A 19,048-nucleotide genomic window follows, 5' to 3' on the forward strand; every position below is an offset into this window, starting at 1 on the left:
ATCAGCAAAATAGCCCAGGCAAAGAGAGCATTCCTCCAAAAGAAAGACCTGCTTACAGCGGGAAACATAAATATGGAAGTAAAGAAACAATTCATAAGAACCTACATTTGGAGTATGCTCCTATACGGAAGTGAGGCATGGACAATGACCGAAGCGGAGAAAGCAAGGATAGAGGCCTTCGAAATGTGGTGCTACAGAAGAATGATGAAGATCAAATGGATCGACCGAGTTAGTAACGAAGAAGTCCTAAGAAGAGTAGGAGAGAGGAGAAGCCTCATGAAAACCTTAACAAGAAGACGGAACAACCTTATAGGCCACATCTTGAGACATGATGGCCTGATGAAGACAATCGTCGAGGGATAAGTGGATGGCAAGAACGTTAAAGGAAGACCTCGAATGAAATATGTATATGGAACTGGTAAAGAAGGATGTGAACGAGAAGAAATACGTAGGTGTGAAAAGATTAGCTGATAGGAGAACTGAGTGGAGAGCTGCGTTAAACCAATCTTAGGATTGTTGACCAGTGATGATGATGATGATGATGAGCTTGACTTATTATGAACCAGACCAATTAATGCATGTCATTCAATCACAGAACAAACCGCTAATTAATCTTGAGATCGATTTTAGACGGCCAGCGATATTTTAATGTCTTTCAATGGACAGAGTTTTCAACTCCTCAGTTACACAAAGTCGAGTAAAGTTGTGAACAAGACTTGCGGATGAAGGCCGCGAAGTAAATCATTCTTCAGAGTAGTCATGTATCTTTTGATCCCTTTCTTAATTGTGCTCGTGTCGCATACTTATCCTGAGCAAGTGGACCGCGTTCACCGCTATTCGCGTTTCGGTCTCTTTTCCAATCTTGTCTCGCAAATTACGATCGCTCTCCAGCTAAGCACTCGCACGCGGCTGCAAATTACGGCATGGATGAGTACACACTCACTACCACCGCTGTCTCTTCTTCCCTCGTGTCCCTCCCGCCCTGGATGCAGGCACTGTGCTCTGTGGTGGTGGGGGGCGTGACTGATTGGGATTGTCGGCGGCAGGCGGCAGCACCGCCGTCGCATGGGAGAACAAAGGAGGACGTAATTGCGGCAGTGGCTGACGACTTCCGCGTCCCAAGAGAATGACTCTCCATCTCTGTGCTTCGATGGGGGGTTGGGGGGGCGTGCTTGTACTCGCGCCCCCCCCCCCCATATTTCAACCGTGGCTGGTCCCAGTGACCGACCGAAAGCGCACGATTCTCTTTCTCTCGCTCGCAGTGCACGTTGTCATGCGAGAAGGGAGCTACATCGCCATGGAAACGCTCTCGGACTCCCAGTTTAATAATTGAGAATAGATTTATTTCAGAGTGACGAGTACAACGTCAAATTGGGAAGTTCCTACAGTTCTAGGACCTTCAGAAACGATGAATTAGAAGACATATTTTGCCGAACGAATATCTATAGGAATTTATTTGAGAGGATGCATCTCTTTAGATCGAAAACTCAGTGGAATTATTGCAATGTCTTATTTGAATAATATTAAGAACTTCCACCATATCGTGCCCAACATCATACAAGATATTCTTTGGATCGACTTGACTTTATTCGTAACCTTTGATTGCGAACTGAACCCTTTTGACCTGTAGTCTAAAATCTGAAATTTTTGTCTCAGCATTTTCTCAGAACTTACATATCTGGTATACAGGTGGGCGTTAAAATGGATGTATTATCTGAAAATGCTAAAATAATAACGTTATTTAAAACACGTAATGAGACACGAAAAAATATGCGATAAGATCGGTGGAGCATTTTAATTTCTCCATGGGCAATATAGGTAGGTACTGACCTTTGGCTTTCCTGACAACGCCTAAAACGACGAAAAAACGCTGCACAGTTTCCTCGGAGTTCCAATTTTATGGAGGTTCATTGTGGTGGATGTTATGCTCCTGAAGTCCATCAAGTCAGGCAGTGCAAATGAGGAGGCTTAGAGCTTAAGACAACCCTAAGGTTTTTGCCTTGATGTTGCTACATCACTTCCCTTCCATGTTTAGCGAACAACGACAACAACAGCAACGAACATAAGCAGTGGCTTTATGCGATTACTGTAATTCCACGCCGTGGCAGTGGTCTTACCTGTACTAGAGCACGTCGTGGGATTTCCTCACCGGCTACCCATTTGCAATGCCGAGGTAGAAGCAGCATTGCGCGGTGTGTTATCTCAATAAGAAAAAAATGCGCTCGAATTTTCTTCGGTTGCTATGAACGTTAATGATCAAGCGGTATCATACGCTCTGAAACGGGGTATGGGCATCTTATTTGGGAATGCCATGTACGAAATGTTTTACCTTAGGATAATAAGGGGTAATGTGCGCAATATGCGGTTGGTCCCAATAGAGGCCAATCTCGCCGATCGTCCAGCCGTGACCGTACTCCCGTGGCTTATGCCGACCTTAATAGATGGTCTGGGTACGTAAGGATTGGAACGAGGCCTCAATTCGAGAGAGTTGGCCTGCGTTGGGAGGGGCGCGATTTCTTCTTATAGCCCACAAATAGTTGAGCACCTCACACCAGCGCATAATAATCCACTTTCCGTGGTTATGGTGTATACAGAGATTTTTGTTGTTACCACAGAGCACTTCAATATTTCGAGAATGCACCCATCTCTCTACCGAGTGGTCCGTCTGCTGTTGGCCAGGGGTCACTCAGCGACCTCTTGGGTGGTCACAAGGAATACCAACCGAAAACATTTTAGGCCCGCCCCAGTCGTGCGCGAGCGAAATCATTATATGGATTCGGGAACGAAAAAAGGGAGGCGCACCATCCCTTCAAAGTGTTCCGGCAACCGCGCAGTAATTCCGCCGCGAACGAGGTAATAATCCTATCTTCAATTCCGTCTTCCAGGAGCGGAAATTGGAGTCGAGTTTTCTAAAATCCCAATTGCTGCTCTTAATTGCGGCCCACTCACGTTCTCTGGGCTCCGCGTCGTGATCAGCCAGCTCTCCTCTGCTCTCCCGTTGCGAGAGTGGGGCCTGATCCTCCACAGCAGCGCCGCTCCACCGCCCGCTGCGCGCATCTAGAACCTCTCGAGGCGGCGATGATCAGTTAGTTCACTATCGGAAGGGCCTCGGGACATGAAGGACGCTCCTCAGTGGAAAGGGCGATCGTCGACTTACGGACGCATACGGCCAATATGGGAAATCCCCTAAATCACGTGACCCGGCACAGCCCGCGACCTCCCAGTCTTTTCGTCATTATAATTGTCTATCACTCCCAATAAAAAAATAATGTTCACCATGCGCAGAGTTCGCGTACAAAAATATGGGAAGCTTCATGCGGAGTTTAGAAAAATCTAAGTAGAGGCTACATCCCCAGAACGCATAGCTGCTTATTTTTTAATGAGAACAATAGTAAGATGATACCAAAAATATAATTTATAATACATGTTTACAATTAGCCAAATTACCAATTACAATAATTCCTACTATCACAAATAGGAATAAAAAATTCATACAATGGCATTGAATAAAGTGTTTACACTTGGCTGAGTTAGTCGGCATTCAGCTGTCGTTTGGAGAAATTCATTTTTAATGTTATCATTGTCTTTTAAATTTTATGATTTCAAGGATTTACTTTTTGGTTTAATTTGATGTACAGATCAGTAAACGGTTAGTTTACCAATCGAACTCAGTTCAATTTGATTTACTATTCATGTTATGGTATACGCAAAGGCCTGATTGCACTGTTCACTCTAACCGAAAGACCAAGATCAGAGGACATTGCATTAACACCTACACAGTACATCGAAAGTTGGCTCAACTGATGAGTGGCAGGGGATGCTAAAGTCGTTGGTTCTAAAATGCCAAGTACGTAACCATAAATGTAACATCTTGCTTGCGATTGCGAGCCAACAGATTTTATCAGGTTTTCTTTTCATACATCCATATTTTCAGTTCGTGTTGTTTAATCAGGCGATCTGTGTAGGTTTGCTTTGGAATGCTCACGTCGCTCCGAGATCGTTTGATAGTTTGCTGTAGTTTTTAACCGCGCATTATCTTTTTCCGACGGTGCTAAACACATTCCTATTCGAAGAGAAATTAAATCGCAAAAAAAGTATGAATGCTTTCGTGGCACCATCGGATTTTAAGTTTAGCGCTAATGAGAATAATTTTTACGTCCTTAAAGATAAAAAATATGGCGATATTCGTAACAGTTCATGCGCTTATGATTTATTCGGTTATAGTGAAGGTAGACTTTTCGTTAGCATTGTGGCGTAGGCTTGAATTAAGGTTCGGGGTTCCATCTGCTTTCGTGCTCATATGAATTTGATAACACGATGTAAATAGTGAGATATGATGATGAACTTCCTAATTCCCAAGCATGCTTCATACCGCAAGTTCATTAAAAGTAGCATTCCAGCGTGTCGTTTGGAAACCCGGACTAATATATGTTGGCCTGTTTTTTTTTGCCGCACTTGACGGCCGATAGGAGTCGACTGGAGAAGATGAACGAAAACTGGACGCGTAAATATCACGCAACGCTTACACCGATGTCAATGCCCCCAACCGGTTTAGAGTTCGTGACTAGGCCGGAGAAGTAGCTCACTACACGTGTTTTCGTCTAATCACTAAACGTGTTCGTGCTTCGCTTATCGCAGAATTTACAAGCCTCTCAAAAATAATACATTGGCTCTCACTAAGTTTTGGCTGACAAGCTTTCCCTGTGAAAAGTAGACGTGACATGTAAGCCTGAATTTGAAGAAAAAAATGAAACGGAAAATGATGATCAAGCTGTATAGTGCTCTCTTGAATCCTCTTGAGGTACTCGCATCACGGACACTTTTTTCACGAATTCTTCCTCATTAGTGTCCCAGGTGAGGAATTCGCTCTTTTCTAGCTTTGGTAAGGAAGTTCCTTTACCTCTCTCGAGTCCAGAACGTATCAGTAATATGTTCTAGACTCAATGGTGTCGGATGAGAATGCCAAGATCCTTAGCTGTGATTTGAGCGCTAGAAATTTTAGCCCACTGTCAAGAGGTGCTTGGAGGCTGTTCACTGCTAGCAGCTAGTTTTTCACTTCATACTGAAGACTGTTCAGTGTGAAGCGATTGCCAGTTATCATCTGCAACATCATTTCCTTCTACATCCTTATCACCATTCCTTCCAATCCCCTTCCCCAAACTGCAGATGTTTACCTGTAATGTTTGCGATACCTGCTCCTGTGGATTACTGGCATTCTTTCTGCTGGTGACGTGCTCTGCTATCAAGAAGCATCACTAATGAAGGCCATACATTCAACGCAAATTAATGAAATACTTATCAAACGGGAGCAGTTGAATCTCGTCCGGGATCTCCAAGCATCCCGACACCCATGAAAAACATTTTAAAAGTAAAAATGTGGGAAATTCGATAGCAAAGGAAGTGCGTTTTGAGGTGCGAAAATTGTTGCTTGAGACCCAAGTATTTCTTTTATTTGTCGTCAAAATTATATGAGCTGAGAATAAAATATCTAAGTTGCGAGATTGGGACACGCTTTCAAATAGAGTGTAATTTTATAAGATCCTTTTCAAGTTGACTATATGCACAATTTCTTGGCTTCATTTGGGTTACGACCATCAGCATTCAGTTGAGTAGAGTTCGGCGAGGCCATGTAATATCTGATTAATCGACGGATACCTTCCTTGAGTCTTAAAATATCAAATATCGATTTTATAATTTGGAAACAAATGTCTTCCATTTTATCCTTTCCACTCGCCTTCGTTTTGCACACCTCCACCAGAGTCGCCCTATTTTCACAGATATCCGAGAGTGTAGACATGAAACGCAGCAGCCACGTATGAGCGCGCCGTTTGTTGACGTTAGTGTTTTGTTTTCCATTGCAGGCGGTACGGCACCAAGTGCGGTGGGTGCGCGCAGGGTATCTCGCCCAACGACCTGGTGCGCAAAGCGCGGGATAAGGTGTTCCACCTCAACTGCTTCACGTGCCTCGTGTGCCGCAAGCAACTGTCCACGGGAGAGGAGCTGTACGTCCTCGACGACAACAAGTTCATCTGCAAGGAGGACTACATAAGCGGCAAAGGACCAATCCCGGGCGCAGGAGTAGTCAGCGGACAAGGTGGGTCTCATGCCATCCACGCCGGGCCACTCACACACACACATCTATGAAAAGAGTGTGTACTCCTTCACATACCCTCACCATTGACACACATACATAATGTACACTGTGACGGCAGTAACTTTAATTCTTGGGTTGAGGTCAATGCGATTCTGCTCCACGGTTAAACTATGTAAAACAAGGTTTGCACCGTTGGGCACTTGACGTGGGTGTAAAATTTAAGATGAGCTATTGATCGGTGGATTTAGAAAAAAAATATTAAGCATCAGTCACCACCGAATCTTTAAAATCTTAATTAAATACTTGAACGCACCACCTGTCTACTGGAAGTATCTTTAAATCCGGGATGAACGAGGGAAATTCCAGGTATTTTACTTTTAAGTCAGGAATTTATTGCATTTATCCCTCCTTTCTCGGCAAACAATCGAAATATGTTCAAGGAATTGTGAGTGCTACTTGAAATGGCGCTTTTCGAGTAAGTAAAATCTGAATAAGGAGCTGTCGGATATTGATCATTTCTTAACAATGAATATTCTGTCTGAATTGAAACCACGTGAGTAGGCAATTTCATAGCGTTGAGCGGCAATCAAAAATTGTCTGACGATCACCAACCCCTCATCGCCTCCCTCATCCCTCTGATCCCTTCTAACCTGCCTCATTTGGCACTCTGCGGCAAGTTTGTAAAAATGATAAATATAGACCACTCAGAAGGATTTGTTGCATCAAAGAAGTACGCTACATTCGTGACTGCATGTAGATGCGAAAGACTGTGTTGATAGCGAGATAGGCCTTTAATGCAAAAGCCTTGGTAACCTTGAGAGAAAATTTGGGAGAACCTTAAAAATTCGTAATATTGGAAAATATCATATGGTGATATGACAAACGTGGATTATAACGTAAAACTGGTATTTGTTGAAATTCGTTACAAATTAATCGTCACATTAATTTTGAATGCAATTGAAGGTAGGTGCATTCTTGGTTTTAATGGAGAGAATCGGCGAGTTACTCCAAAAAATAATTTTGAAGATGCTGTCGCATATTTTATCGACGAAGTGGTGGAAATTTTTGGAAAACTTTACGCTGCTTTAAATGCAATGACGGCATACCTCGATAATGGCATGACATGCTACCCATGCAGGTGTGTAAATTACTTTTTGTTACACTCAACTATTAAATACTTAGTATACAATTAATTAAATATAATCTAGGGTACTTACGGCCTTGGTATTATTAAATTGAATGAGCTTTGTAAAATAATCTCGGAGAGTCTTAAATTTTCGTGATATTGGTAAATAACATATCATGATATATATTTGTATGCATACCCCGAGACTTGGTGGAAATGGTATTGTATTCATGAATCCCTGAAGACGATGGGCGAGTTGCTTGTCGAAACGTTGGAAGGAAATCTGGAGGCCCTGACCCGGTGCATAACCCGAGAAATCTTTAATTCAATTGTTCGCCGGAAAAAAACGAAATTATATGAATTTTGTTCAAAGATGGTTCAAATATCCCTGCGTGTGTGTTTTGTATTATCTATGAAATTTCTCAAAATTGTACCTCCTTAGCGTGCGCATGATTTGAAGACAAGTTTTTGTGCCGCAACTGCGTCCTAGTTGGATCTAGAGCTTCGAGCGTGAACCGTGCTCCTTAAAAAATACATTGGTTCCAGTGCAGAGTGCACGTCGTGTGTACAGGGTATGGAGGAGAGCCAGGGTTGCTCTTTTCCTCCCTGCCATTGGCTGGGAGCGCTTCGAGACGTGGAGGGATGGGAAGGGATTAGGAACGACAGGGACTTTCCAAGGGACGAAGCGAAGGGAAATAAATAGAAGATCCAGAGCTTTCGTTAATCCGGCTTAATCTTAATGGGAATGATATTACACGGCTGCGGCGTCAAGAAAAATACATCCGCCCCTGGATGTGTTTGGGCCCGAATTTCATGGCCCACCGGGCCCTGGAGGAGAGAGAGCCGCCCCTGCGGTGTGCTGGGGGCCGCATCGGAAAGAGGGGTAGTTTTTAGGGGAGTAAGAATGGGGAGGAAGGGGTAGTGGCTGTGGCCGAATCAGCCTGTGGTGCTCCTCCTCCTGCGTAACCCACCGACGAAATCATTCGGACATTCAGCGTCCATTATTTTTTAATACCCAAGTTGTTCGTCTCTCGCAAAGAAAATTTTACTGTCGTTTACCGATGCGGTTCTTCAGACTACATAGGAAGACATCCATTTCGCATTGGGAAAGGAAATGATAAAAGTAGTGTAGGTATGATCTATCTACGACATATTACAAATTTGCAGTTTGCACGATTGAAAGGTAACCATGATTCGATTCCTTATCACTAAAAATGACTTTTCGTGGTCACTCTTCTGAAAAATCTGTAAAGCTGTTTGCGTAAAGTCAAGGAATATAATGAAAATCATCAAAATATGGAAAAAATTGTGTTTTATGTAGATTCGAATGAGTGATTATTCTCCTCAAATTATAAGTAGTGTTAGGAGTCCAGCCTTTTCAAGTGAGCTAAGTTCCGCCAAGTACGTATAAAAGTCCTTTATTATTATCGGGAGAAAAACGAATTCTTATACCAATCCGCACGGCAAAATGCCTTTCTTAATTGATCGTTTACGTTGGGCTTGGAAATATATTGGGGTTCTTATATAATTTTCTCCGTGACATTATGAAATTGTCTTATTGTTAATTGCTCAGGCAATCTAAGCAAAGGGCGTAGTTTAAGAGTCGATAGGGGTTCCTAGATTAATTCGTTTAAAATCGGTGTTGTACTTTCCGCACGCCCTTAACAGATTTTGGATTATCTCCTGTAAATATGTATATTAGGTAAGATAAATATCAATCGGCAGCGTGGAAAACAAAGCCATATTATCAACAAGTTAACATTGTGTAATATCATTATGACGAAAAGAATAAAAAATACACTCACTCCAATGCTCCAAACTGTACATCGGCTGGTTTTCGAACATTTACGTCGTCATTTTCAAGCGTCGGCCTCCAAGTAGTCGTTTATCATTTGTTTGTTATCCATGAGGGTGGCGTAGTGAGGGGAGGGGTCACTGGGTAGAAGTTGGCCGTTCCTCTCCTTCCCTTACAGCACACTTCACCTCCTCTCAAGCGCACATAGTTAAGATAAACGGCAACCCGATAATATCCTGTCAGACCGTTTAACTTTTTCTTGTAGCTTGTCAAAGAATAAACTTTCGATAGTAGCTCCTTCGGAAACGTGAAGTAAAACCTCCGAATCCTTCCAAGTGAATAGTAAATGTAAACACTGGAAAATTTCGAAGCGTTATTTAATTCTCTTCATCGGTCTGGAAAATTGCGGACACTTTTCTGTATCCGACCCTTCAGTTATTTTTTATGATTAAATATATTATATTCTGAAATTGAGGAATTAAACAATAAATGTGTCATAAAATCATGGCGTTCTTGCCCCGAATTGTCTGTGGCATATCGATAGTGACATTGAACTCATATTTTGCTTTGTTTATACGTTCTCCTTCACTACCTTCTATTATTGGCGAACTTCCGAGTTTTATGGAACTTGGGAATTTCGGATTAAAGCGTCACGAAATCTACGTGGTGGACACTCGGGAAATACGAAGACTGTGTGTTGGGCAGTTTGGGGATAAAAGTGTGCGCCTGTGGGATGTGTGAGTGATTGGGGGCAGTGGGGTAAGCTCTCGAATGGGTGTTCGTCCGAACTCTGACTGTTGCGGAGGGATTGGTGTTCTCGGGAAGGGATCATGTCACCCTCCTGTGAATCGCAAACGTTTGTCCTCTCCACCAGTTGAAGCGCTATCTATTTCTCTCTCACCCTCCTAGAGGGAGTGCTTTTATCTGCGCCGCTGCCCTCTCAGGGGTGGATCTCTTTGCCACTGCGAATGTTTTTCTTCTCTCTCCCATCCTGTCTGCTTTGCATTCTGCGCCACCAATGCGGTCCGACCTCGGTGGTGCGTTTGCTATACAGGGGCCGGATCATCGCTTTAGCTCTTGCCCCAATCTTATGGCACCGTTTCCCACGACTTGAAGGTCGCTTTTGGATTTTGGAAGACGTATCTTAGGCGCGTCGCAAGTTCAGACTCGTAGATGTCCTTGTCTGGGTGGAAATCAAACCAATTCACAGGACCTAATCGAGGAGTAACTAGCGATGAGCCTCGGACGGAATTTCCTGTAAGACTCAGTGGCGATTCAGGATATTATGCCTGATGGAAATTATGAGCCCGAATGGCAGTGTCGATGGGGTATCGTCCTGGAAAAATCACCTGATTAATATTTTTAAATATTAAAAAGTTTACAAATATTGATGTCCTTGGTTAATTTACAAAAGTAGAGCCAATTAATGTAACGAAAATATAGCTTTCTGAAATAGAAATTAATTTGCTTGCCATGCACGTACTGTTTACCAGTGACACCATGTCCCCCATCGTTGCCGAACTTCTGGAGTCAGTTCGTAGGCTTTGATGTACCTACTTATGTCTTTGAACAAAAATGGACTCCACTTTTAGGAAACAAAATGTAGTAATTGGTGGTCAACATATACGAATTCATCCTTTCAGGCTGTGATGCGTTATTTTCCCATGACGTCATTTCTCCAATCGTTACCATGGTCACAGGTTGTATCACCAGTCTCTCCCTGCTAGCGCGATTAGAGAAATGACGTCATAACTATCGCTTTTCCGTGGAAGATTTTTCCGTGTGATTTTTCTCCAATTATTTCTAGGCTAGAATATAATCGGTGGTTTTTTATTCAAATAATAAATTTTGAAAATTTGGACTTCTTTGGGTTTTTTTTAAGCAATGGCATCATCTCTAACAATCATGAACACTCGTATTATTATTTTCCAGCTTGTATACCTACGACGGTGGTGACGATAAGCTCAGATATGCTTCGTCGAGTATCCAATACATTTTGTGAGAAAGTACGATATAATCCTCATTTTACTGTGATTTAACTGGCACTGGATTACTGGTTTTATTAAAATCATACGGCCACACTCGCGCCGCGGTGGGTGAAAAGGGGCGTTTTTCCATCAAAGCGCGAATTCCATCTGGAAGTGAGGAGAGACGACGTTTTCCTCACTTTGGAGAATGCGGGAAATTGTTCGTGGAAGAATGCCGGCGTTCTTGAGGAGGAGGGGGAGGGCAGGGGGGGCTGGACTTCCCTTTTGGGCTGTAATAATAGTATCATGGAGACCGCTACTCTCTCGCCCATTGTGCAGTGTGTTGGCAATCACGAGTGGGTCTCCTCTCTCCTTTCGGTGTTGTGCATAACCGCCCCGGGCCATCTGAAATAACACTCATCGCCTCCGGATCGCTTCACACCTCCCCTCCCCCTGATTACCTTTGTCATTGCTTCCGTTTCCCGCCCAAGGGTGTGGGTCGCTGCTGTAGAGCTGGAGGAACGGTATAAGGGGTAGTCAAAATGCGCAGTGGGACTCTTATGGTTCGCGATGAATAAAGTTCTTTCGAAGGTGTCTGCGGTGAGGAGTACAGTCCGTTGAAAACTCCGCGCGAGCGTCGCTTTTGGCCATCTTGAATAAGGGGTGGGAGTGTAGGTTGAAATTGACACTTTTGACTGGGACTAGACGGCATTCAGTGTCTGCGCTTGACTCACTTCCCCTCTCCTCCCAAATTCCCCTTCCACTGCCACTTTCCCCTCCACTCGCTGGAGTCCTGCGCATTCATGAGCCGCCAAGTTTTAATCCGACTGCGGATGCTGTCATATTTTTTTTGGGGTTTCCACCGTGTTGTTTGATGCCGGGTGACAACAGTTTAGCCGACAATCCTGCTAGTATATGTAGGTCAGAATTGGAGTTTGAGCCAGATGGGCCAGTGTACATAAGTGGAGGTAGTTACGGTCGTTTTTCAGTCAAGTTCAGTAAGCAGAAGAGTCACTCCCCCGTAACTTATTGGTTCGCCACCTAGTTTATTGCTGAGTTGTTACCCTAATGAATGCTGTCATTGATCCGCATCACGTTGGCTTCATCAAAATGGAGCAACAGCCAGCTCACGCAGCTCACAAGAGCGTTATTAAGTATTAAAATTTATCAGTTTATTGCCCGTATTCTTTGAACCACTATTTTTTTTACTTTTTAGTATCGATTGATATAATGTACCGTAGCCAAAGTTTTGAATACTCAGAAAGTATTTATTTTTTTACGCAGAAAGTTTATTGACAGGAGTTATTCAGTGGGGGTGGCATTGCCTCAGAAGACGCGCATATCTTTAACTCTCGACCGGCCGTATCTCGTCTTTTATCGTGAAATCCCCTCGTAGCATACTTTAAGCTGACAAAACGTTACGCTGTCATCTTGAAATTTTCACGGCGAGCAGAGTGAAACCTTTTTAAAATTTGCCTTAAATATGAAAATTTTACCTTGGGAAAATACTGTTGTCAAATTTTCAAATTTGAGATACAGGCCAATGTTGGAAACAGAGGGGTACATGTGTGTGCTCTGAAGTTTTCAGTGTAATTGCGAGGGTTTATTGAAGCGTGATTGCGTAGTGGGTAGAGCCTAAGTCTGCTTGTCCAATGATCCCGAGTTCAAACCCCGGGTGAGGCCTTCGGACTCGCCGAAATAAAATCCTTGGAGTGAGAGGTTGTCGAGGGAAAGTAACTTCATCCCCCTGTACTCAGTGCGCGTGAAATTCAAACGCCTTCGGCTAAGTTTGGGGTGAGCTCTACCCTCTCAAATACGAACTAACCTTTGGATTGAACCCCTTAGCGAGTAAACGTAGGTTTTGAGTATATTATGTGTCACGAAAAAAGGAGGGTCGAGCAGGAGTGACGCGTGCTTTTAATGCAATTCTTCCACCCCGAGGCCACTCATTGCCAGCAAACAGAGAGAAATGCGCGCAACGATCGAATATACATATATGTGTATGTGTGTGGTGCTCATCAACAGGCCGAGCGGCTTCTCTTCTCCAATTGGTCGGAAGTGAGTGCGTAGCGGAATGAGGGTGTTATCTCAGGGGCGGCAGATGCCACCCCTGTTTGCGCCGGCCGATCGGCAAACACGGGGCGCGGGCGCTCGCCAATAGGCCCCTGCCTCACGCCCCTGACCCAATCCACTTGAGCATTCGGCAAACAGCGGCGGCGGCGGCGGCTTACACACGCCATTCACTCACTCGCTGGCGCAGTCTTGCAGATCCGCAAACGCTTCCTTCCCTCCAACATCTTCCCCCAAACACCACACTCCCCCTACACCACACCCTCTTCTTCATCTTCACAAACCTATCATCCACTCGAGTGAATGCGTGAAAATAAATCCCTCAATCCGACACAAATGGAAAGGCGTTTCCGACCGTCCGTTGGACGTGCGCGAGAGCTCTCCTGATCGCCTCTGGCGTCATCGCTTTGAGGACAGAGATGCATTTTGTCACTCCACGCAATAGGGTCGTTTCCTTAATCAAAGAAAACGAAAGGCAATGATTGCGATTCGTTACCCACCATTAGTGTATTCATATTGCAAATCATTTGGTTTTAGAAATCCCAGTTTAGACGAATGGCAATGGTCAATTTTAACAGCATTTGAAAAAGGCCAGATTGGCACCCATGCGATGCCACTCCATGTGACGTCACAGATGCTATAACAGTAGTCAGGAGTTTTACATCGTCTGAGATTACCAATGAGGCACAGAACTCAGGGAAACATCTCTTAATAATCACCTATTAAAACTGCCCATGGTCGGAAAGTTTCCTTAGTTTGATAAGTCATTAATAATCCTTATTTAAGCCAAGCGCTACATGCTAGTAGGGTACTCTGCTACCTGCTAGCAGCCTGCATCGTAGCAGCTCTCAAATCCTCGCCCCGAGGTCACCTCACACGGCGACAGCGGGAAACAGAATGACGTCACACGGGGTTTTTCCAGCATTCATACTTAGCCGTCGCGTTTTCGCGTGCTTGAAAATTTTCACTTTTCGTTTAATCGCTAAAAATAGATATCGTCATTTAAAAATTTAAAAGCGTGAAATGCTTACTCCGTGAGTAATAAGCTTACGATTTAGGCAATAAAAAATAATAGGAGACCACCCTATTCAAAGAGAGTAGGTACTGCTGCCTCCGCGTCTGGAATGCTGCCGACGCGTTTGTCGCGAAGGACGTCGGCCGCCGTGTTCAGTGCGGATACTCCGTTGTCTGCTTGTTGATAGTGATCACCATCATGAATGTCAGCCCTGAAGACGATAGCCAAGCGGCACATACTTATCGGCAGCATTCCCCCTCGTGACCCGGAGGAAGTGCAGAGAGATTTCCATTCCGTCTATTCACCGGAAAAGCACCTACTCTTTCTTCAGAAGAAATATTTTTGGATACCTATTTTATTTTTATTTTATTTTTTATTTTGAAGATAGAGAACCACGTGCAGCATATAGTTTCCTTTTTTAATGGCCAGGTAACAATACATAAATTAGAGTACGAAGACGCAATATAACAAGTAGGAAACAATAGTTACATTTACAAAAACAAAAGGACCACAAGAATCTGCAGGTACAGACTTTTTCGGTGAGAGATAAGGTTAGGGAAAGGCCTATGAAGGATTTCAATGGAAGTGCAAAGGGGTCGATGTGTGGAGGGAGTGAGTTCAACACAGAAGTAATGCGGTAAAAAAACGATCTTCTAGTAAGTGAAAGTCTAGGAATGGGCATGCGGATTAGGGGATGAGAACAGGTAGGGCGGGGTGGAACTTAAAAATCGATAAAGGCGAGCAATGCAGGGCAGTCGATGGTGGAATTGAGAATCTTATAAATAAGTTTTAAATCAGCTGTGAGTCTATGGGTAGTGAATTCACCGGAAAAGCACCTGCTCTTTCTTTAGAAGAAATAACTTTTGCATATTTTATTAAATCAAGTTTTGCCGCCGTTGCATCGTGCATTACGTGACTCTTTTCCCATCATCTGCATCTGCACATCCGTTACTCCGCAAGGCAGGAATGTGGCGGAAGGTTTTAGGACACATTAGCTGTCAACAAAAAAAAAGATGCTCACTGGAGAGACTCGACTTCTGAGTTCCTTACAATTAAAACCTTTTCCATCCGTGGGAAAGAGAATTCTCGTGCATATTCGTTCGGGAAAATATGCATCTTCTATGATCGTTTATCAGTTACTCTGGGAGGAATGGCATCCGCCACTGCGCAGCATCCAAAGACGTCGAGTTCGCGTCGTTGGTCATCTGGGCTTCGGTCGCTGACTCCACGGAAGAAGTTGGGTGTGGATGGGGCGAGTTGGAGGGTGGGTGGAAGGCGAAGGACAACAGTTGGCCCATTACCGCACCCGCAGTGCCATTGTAACCGCACCCTCCCCCCGCACCACCCCCCTCACAGATATTCGCCATTGTCCTCCTCTTTTGTCATTTCCGGGATGGCCTCTCTTCTTTAAAACCTTTCGTTGCCTTTTATTGAGTGTGTGGGGTGCTGACGAAAGGTATATTCACTTCGGAAAACAGCGTCTGTTGGGTAAATCTGTGGATGTGCGTTGAGCGTGGAGGTTTCTTTTATTATTTTTGAGGCACCGGAGACCCTTATTGGTTCCTTCAAATATGGAATCAATATATGCACATGGAGTTTTACGGTCACTTAGCTTGCTCAGATTCAATTGATTAGAAATTGCAAAATTTTTGTTACGGACATCTGATAGCGCCTGATGTTCTCGAAAAACAGAAATAAAGACTGTAGTAAACTGTTGTCTGTAAACAAGCGGACGCGGAAGAAAACCCTGAAGAAATTCAGAGATCAGACCATCGCCACGGAAACATACGGTAACAAATGCCAAACCTTCAAAACTGTGAGCAGGATCCGGAACGATTTCCAGCCATCAGATCGCAGTAGTTACTGTTTCACGAAATTTATTTTTCGTTCAAGGCATGAAAAAAAGGGAGGGTTCCGAAAGAAATACGAATTCGTGAAGTTAAGACCACCCCACTCTAGCTCTTCTCTGTTTCGTTATCTTTCGCTGTAACTTGGCTCGCGTTGCGAACGGGATGGGCGACTGTTCCGGATTACCTTGTTCAACTGTTCGTAGCCGTGCACCATACGTTAGACATGAGAGCGCGTCGTCTTTCCGATAACGGCCTTTAAAGGTCCTCCGCATTTGCGAGAGCGAACCAGGGGTCCAGGGCCGGCCCCCGCGTGCGTCGGAGGCGGGCGTGCAGTGTGGGTGGGTGGGGCATTCGGGGGCGGAGAATGATTTGCGGCCCCCAGTCGTGTTCCGTGGAGGGGGCGGAATGTCAGGGCTTTTCATCGCTCACCGCGGGGGCTCTCCACCCCCCTCCAATTTTTGAACCCCTCCCCCTCCACCCTCCCAGCGGGAACTCTCCCTCTCTCTCTTCCTCGAGGGGCCGATCCGTCGCTCTCGTTTTGTTTCCTCTCCTCACGAGAATCTCAACTCCCCTTCCCTCCCTCCCAAACCCCCACTCCCCCGTCTTCACGCGCGGCGCCCTCTTGCCGAGAGGGTGGACGTGGGTGGGTCCTTCCCAAACGTCATCGCCACCCCTTGAGCTCCTGAGAAACTCCTCTCCTTGTCCAGTATTCTTGCCATAATATGCGAATAAAAAATTGGGTTTAAAAAACACTAAACTGTCATTTCTAAGATGAAAACACCATCAGAGTACATATTTCATCGGATGTATTATAATTATAAATTCGCTGAATTCAGATGTGAATGTTGTGGAAAGGAAGTTGAACGTAAAGTTCTCCCAATGTTAGTCCTGCACTCTGACCACTAGATCAAAGCATTGACAGAATTTAGAATGGTTGAGCGTGCCCCAAAGTACCTCATTTATTTTGACTGGCATTACCATGTTTTTTATTCCTATTGATCTTACATAAACGCCCTCGCTGACAGATGTCTCGAAAGTGGTCGGCGACGGCGTACATATATTTTCCCAAAACTATTTACACAGATCGCGTGGAACATGAACCCGTTGTCCTAACGATTCCTGAATAAGGAACCCCTCTCTGTATTAGCAACGACAAGTCCTGTAGAATTCATGTAGACTTTATGCGGAAAACGTTCAACACAATGTCCTACCGGCCTCCCAAGTCTTCGTCCTCTCTACTCTCTTGGATAGCAATGCGAGTGGCCTTTGATGGGAGGTCCCCGAAGCAGCCGGCTGTGGGCCCTCGGCGCCCTCTCTGCGGGGGGCTTTGTTGCGATGGGCCTTTTAGATGCGAGGGCGCTATCCGACAGACGGCGCGCGCCGCGGGCCACGAGAGAAGGGTTGTGAGCATCACTGGGGGTGTGTAAGGAAGGGTTTGGGGGCCGCGGGGGGTCCTCGGCCCCCCGTCAGGGCCTTCTCTGCCCCACCCACCCGCACCGCTTTGTCGCAATTGGCTCACGCCTCTTACATCCAGAGACCCTGTCCTCTGTCCTTTTGTCTACTCCTCGCAAAGGGTTCACTCCTCCACCAACGCACCCCCGTGGCACCCCTCCGACAATGGACATCCCCTTTGACCCCAACTGGGAGGTGCAAGCATTCAACAAAATCTCTTAAGCGCCTTTGAGCTGCTCCTCTGCATCCAAAACGGATTCTGCAAGCGCTCTCGAGTCAAAAGGTCCTCTGCTGTGAATGAAAAGCACTGAGCAACGCATGCATTTAAGTTGGCGAATGGCTTTTTTCGGATACAATTTATCGAATATATTTTGGTTACCCTTTCGTGGAACTTAATTTGGAATCTCTCGGAAAATTTGGATGTTTATCTTTCGAGATTTGTTTAACCCTTCTATGTCACTGGTCAAAGGGGATAGAAAATCATATTTAATCACAGGAAGAGGTGATGATGATGTATCTTGGTCCATTGTGAGCTGTGTGTGGCTTTAAACAGTGATGTTTAAAAGTGCATTGAAATATTCAAGCAATAAACAGTGAGGTGATTATGAGTGATGCTTTCCCGTAAGTTGTGAGTTGTATGGTGTAAAATTTCCCACAGAATTGAGATTTTTGTCGTAGTTTTGGAGAGTATATTCATTCATAGAGTAGTGGGGTATTATTATTAAAAACCACCAGTCCTTATTCTCAAATCTGCCGAGTAGCAATCCTCGTCTATGATCACTGCTGATGGTGCAGAAAGCTTCCCCCTTTCCCCTTTTCCATTATTTCGCTTGCCTTACCTTATCCTCTATGCTCCTGCCACTTACCGTGCTCCGTTCTCTTCCATGGGAAATATTTTCGGCTACTCGTTGTTTTTCATACTACTGGTAACTCCTTATATGTCTTTTTATCTCATTGGGCTTCCCTGCAAACTCTCGTGCGGACATAGCGATGATCGGAAAGATATCGATAAAATAAAGCCTCAAAGATGGGTCGAGCAATAACAAAAATGATCTTTGAGGATGGCAGATTGCAACTTTAGATAGGTAGTGGGTCTGGCGATGCGATCGTCACCAACGCCTTTGAAATACCTTCAGTCCCATCCTCGCTGCAAGCTAGCAGAATTGAACGGACAGCGCAGCAATTAGAATGAAGGCCACTTGGCCTGGAGAGATCCAAATTGAAACAATACTTATGTGCATCATGTGAGTTGTCTGTTTCCTTATTTACTTACAAAATAAACTCATCTCCAGAGGCACAATATATTGAGTTATGTATTAATTTTTCTGCATCTCTTCTTTAAATTGATTACAATGGTAAATTAACAAAAATTTTTGGCCTTTTAGGTAATTTTTATTTTTATTTTGAAATAAGCATTCAAAATATTCCGCACTTATTTTTCTTAATTTAAAATTACCTCGAGGTTTTTCAGCGTATTTATTTGGCTTTAGTGAATTTATTATTCGTAGAGTTTTTCTGATAATATCGTTCGACGCTGTTTTATGATCCAAAGTTTTGTCACCCTCGGGACGTAAACATTGAAGTTTGATACGCTGACCACATGGGGAAGCATTTGTTTTTTATTTATGAATAAATCAGTAAAATTTTAAATGGGAATAGCATTGTTCTTGGAAGCCTAT

The 19,048-nt window shown here is 44.3% G+C and overlaps 1 protein-coding gene across 1 annotated transcript in view; it reads left to right on the plus strand.

The window, feature by feature from the left end:
• LOC124155291 (LIM/homeobox protein Lhx1-like) overlaps window positions 1-19,048 on the plus strand; it is a 192,202-nt gene that overhangs the window by 66,084 nt on the left and 107,070 nt on the right. Inside the window, exon 2 of the mRNA XM_046529009.1 lies at window positions 5,862-6,094. Coding sequence (XP_046384965.1) covers window positions 5,862-6,094 — 233 coding nt within the window. The remainder of the gene's footprint in view (window positions 1-5,861; window positions 6,095-19,048) is intronic.

The sequence above is a fragment of the Ischnura elegans genome, chromosome 3, assembly GCF_921293095.1.
Source record: "Ischnura elegans chromosome 3, ioIscEleg1.1, whole genome shotgun sequence".
NCBI lineage: Eukaryota > Metazoa > Arthropoda > Insecta > Odonata > Coenagrionidae > Ischnura > Ischnura elegans.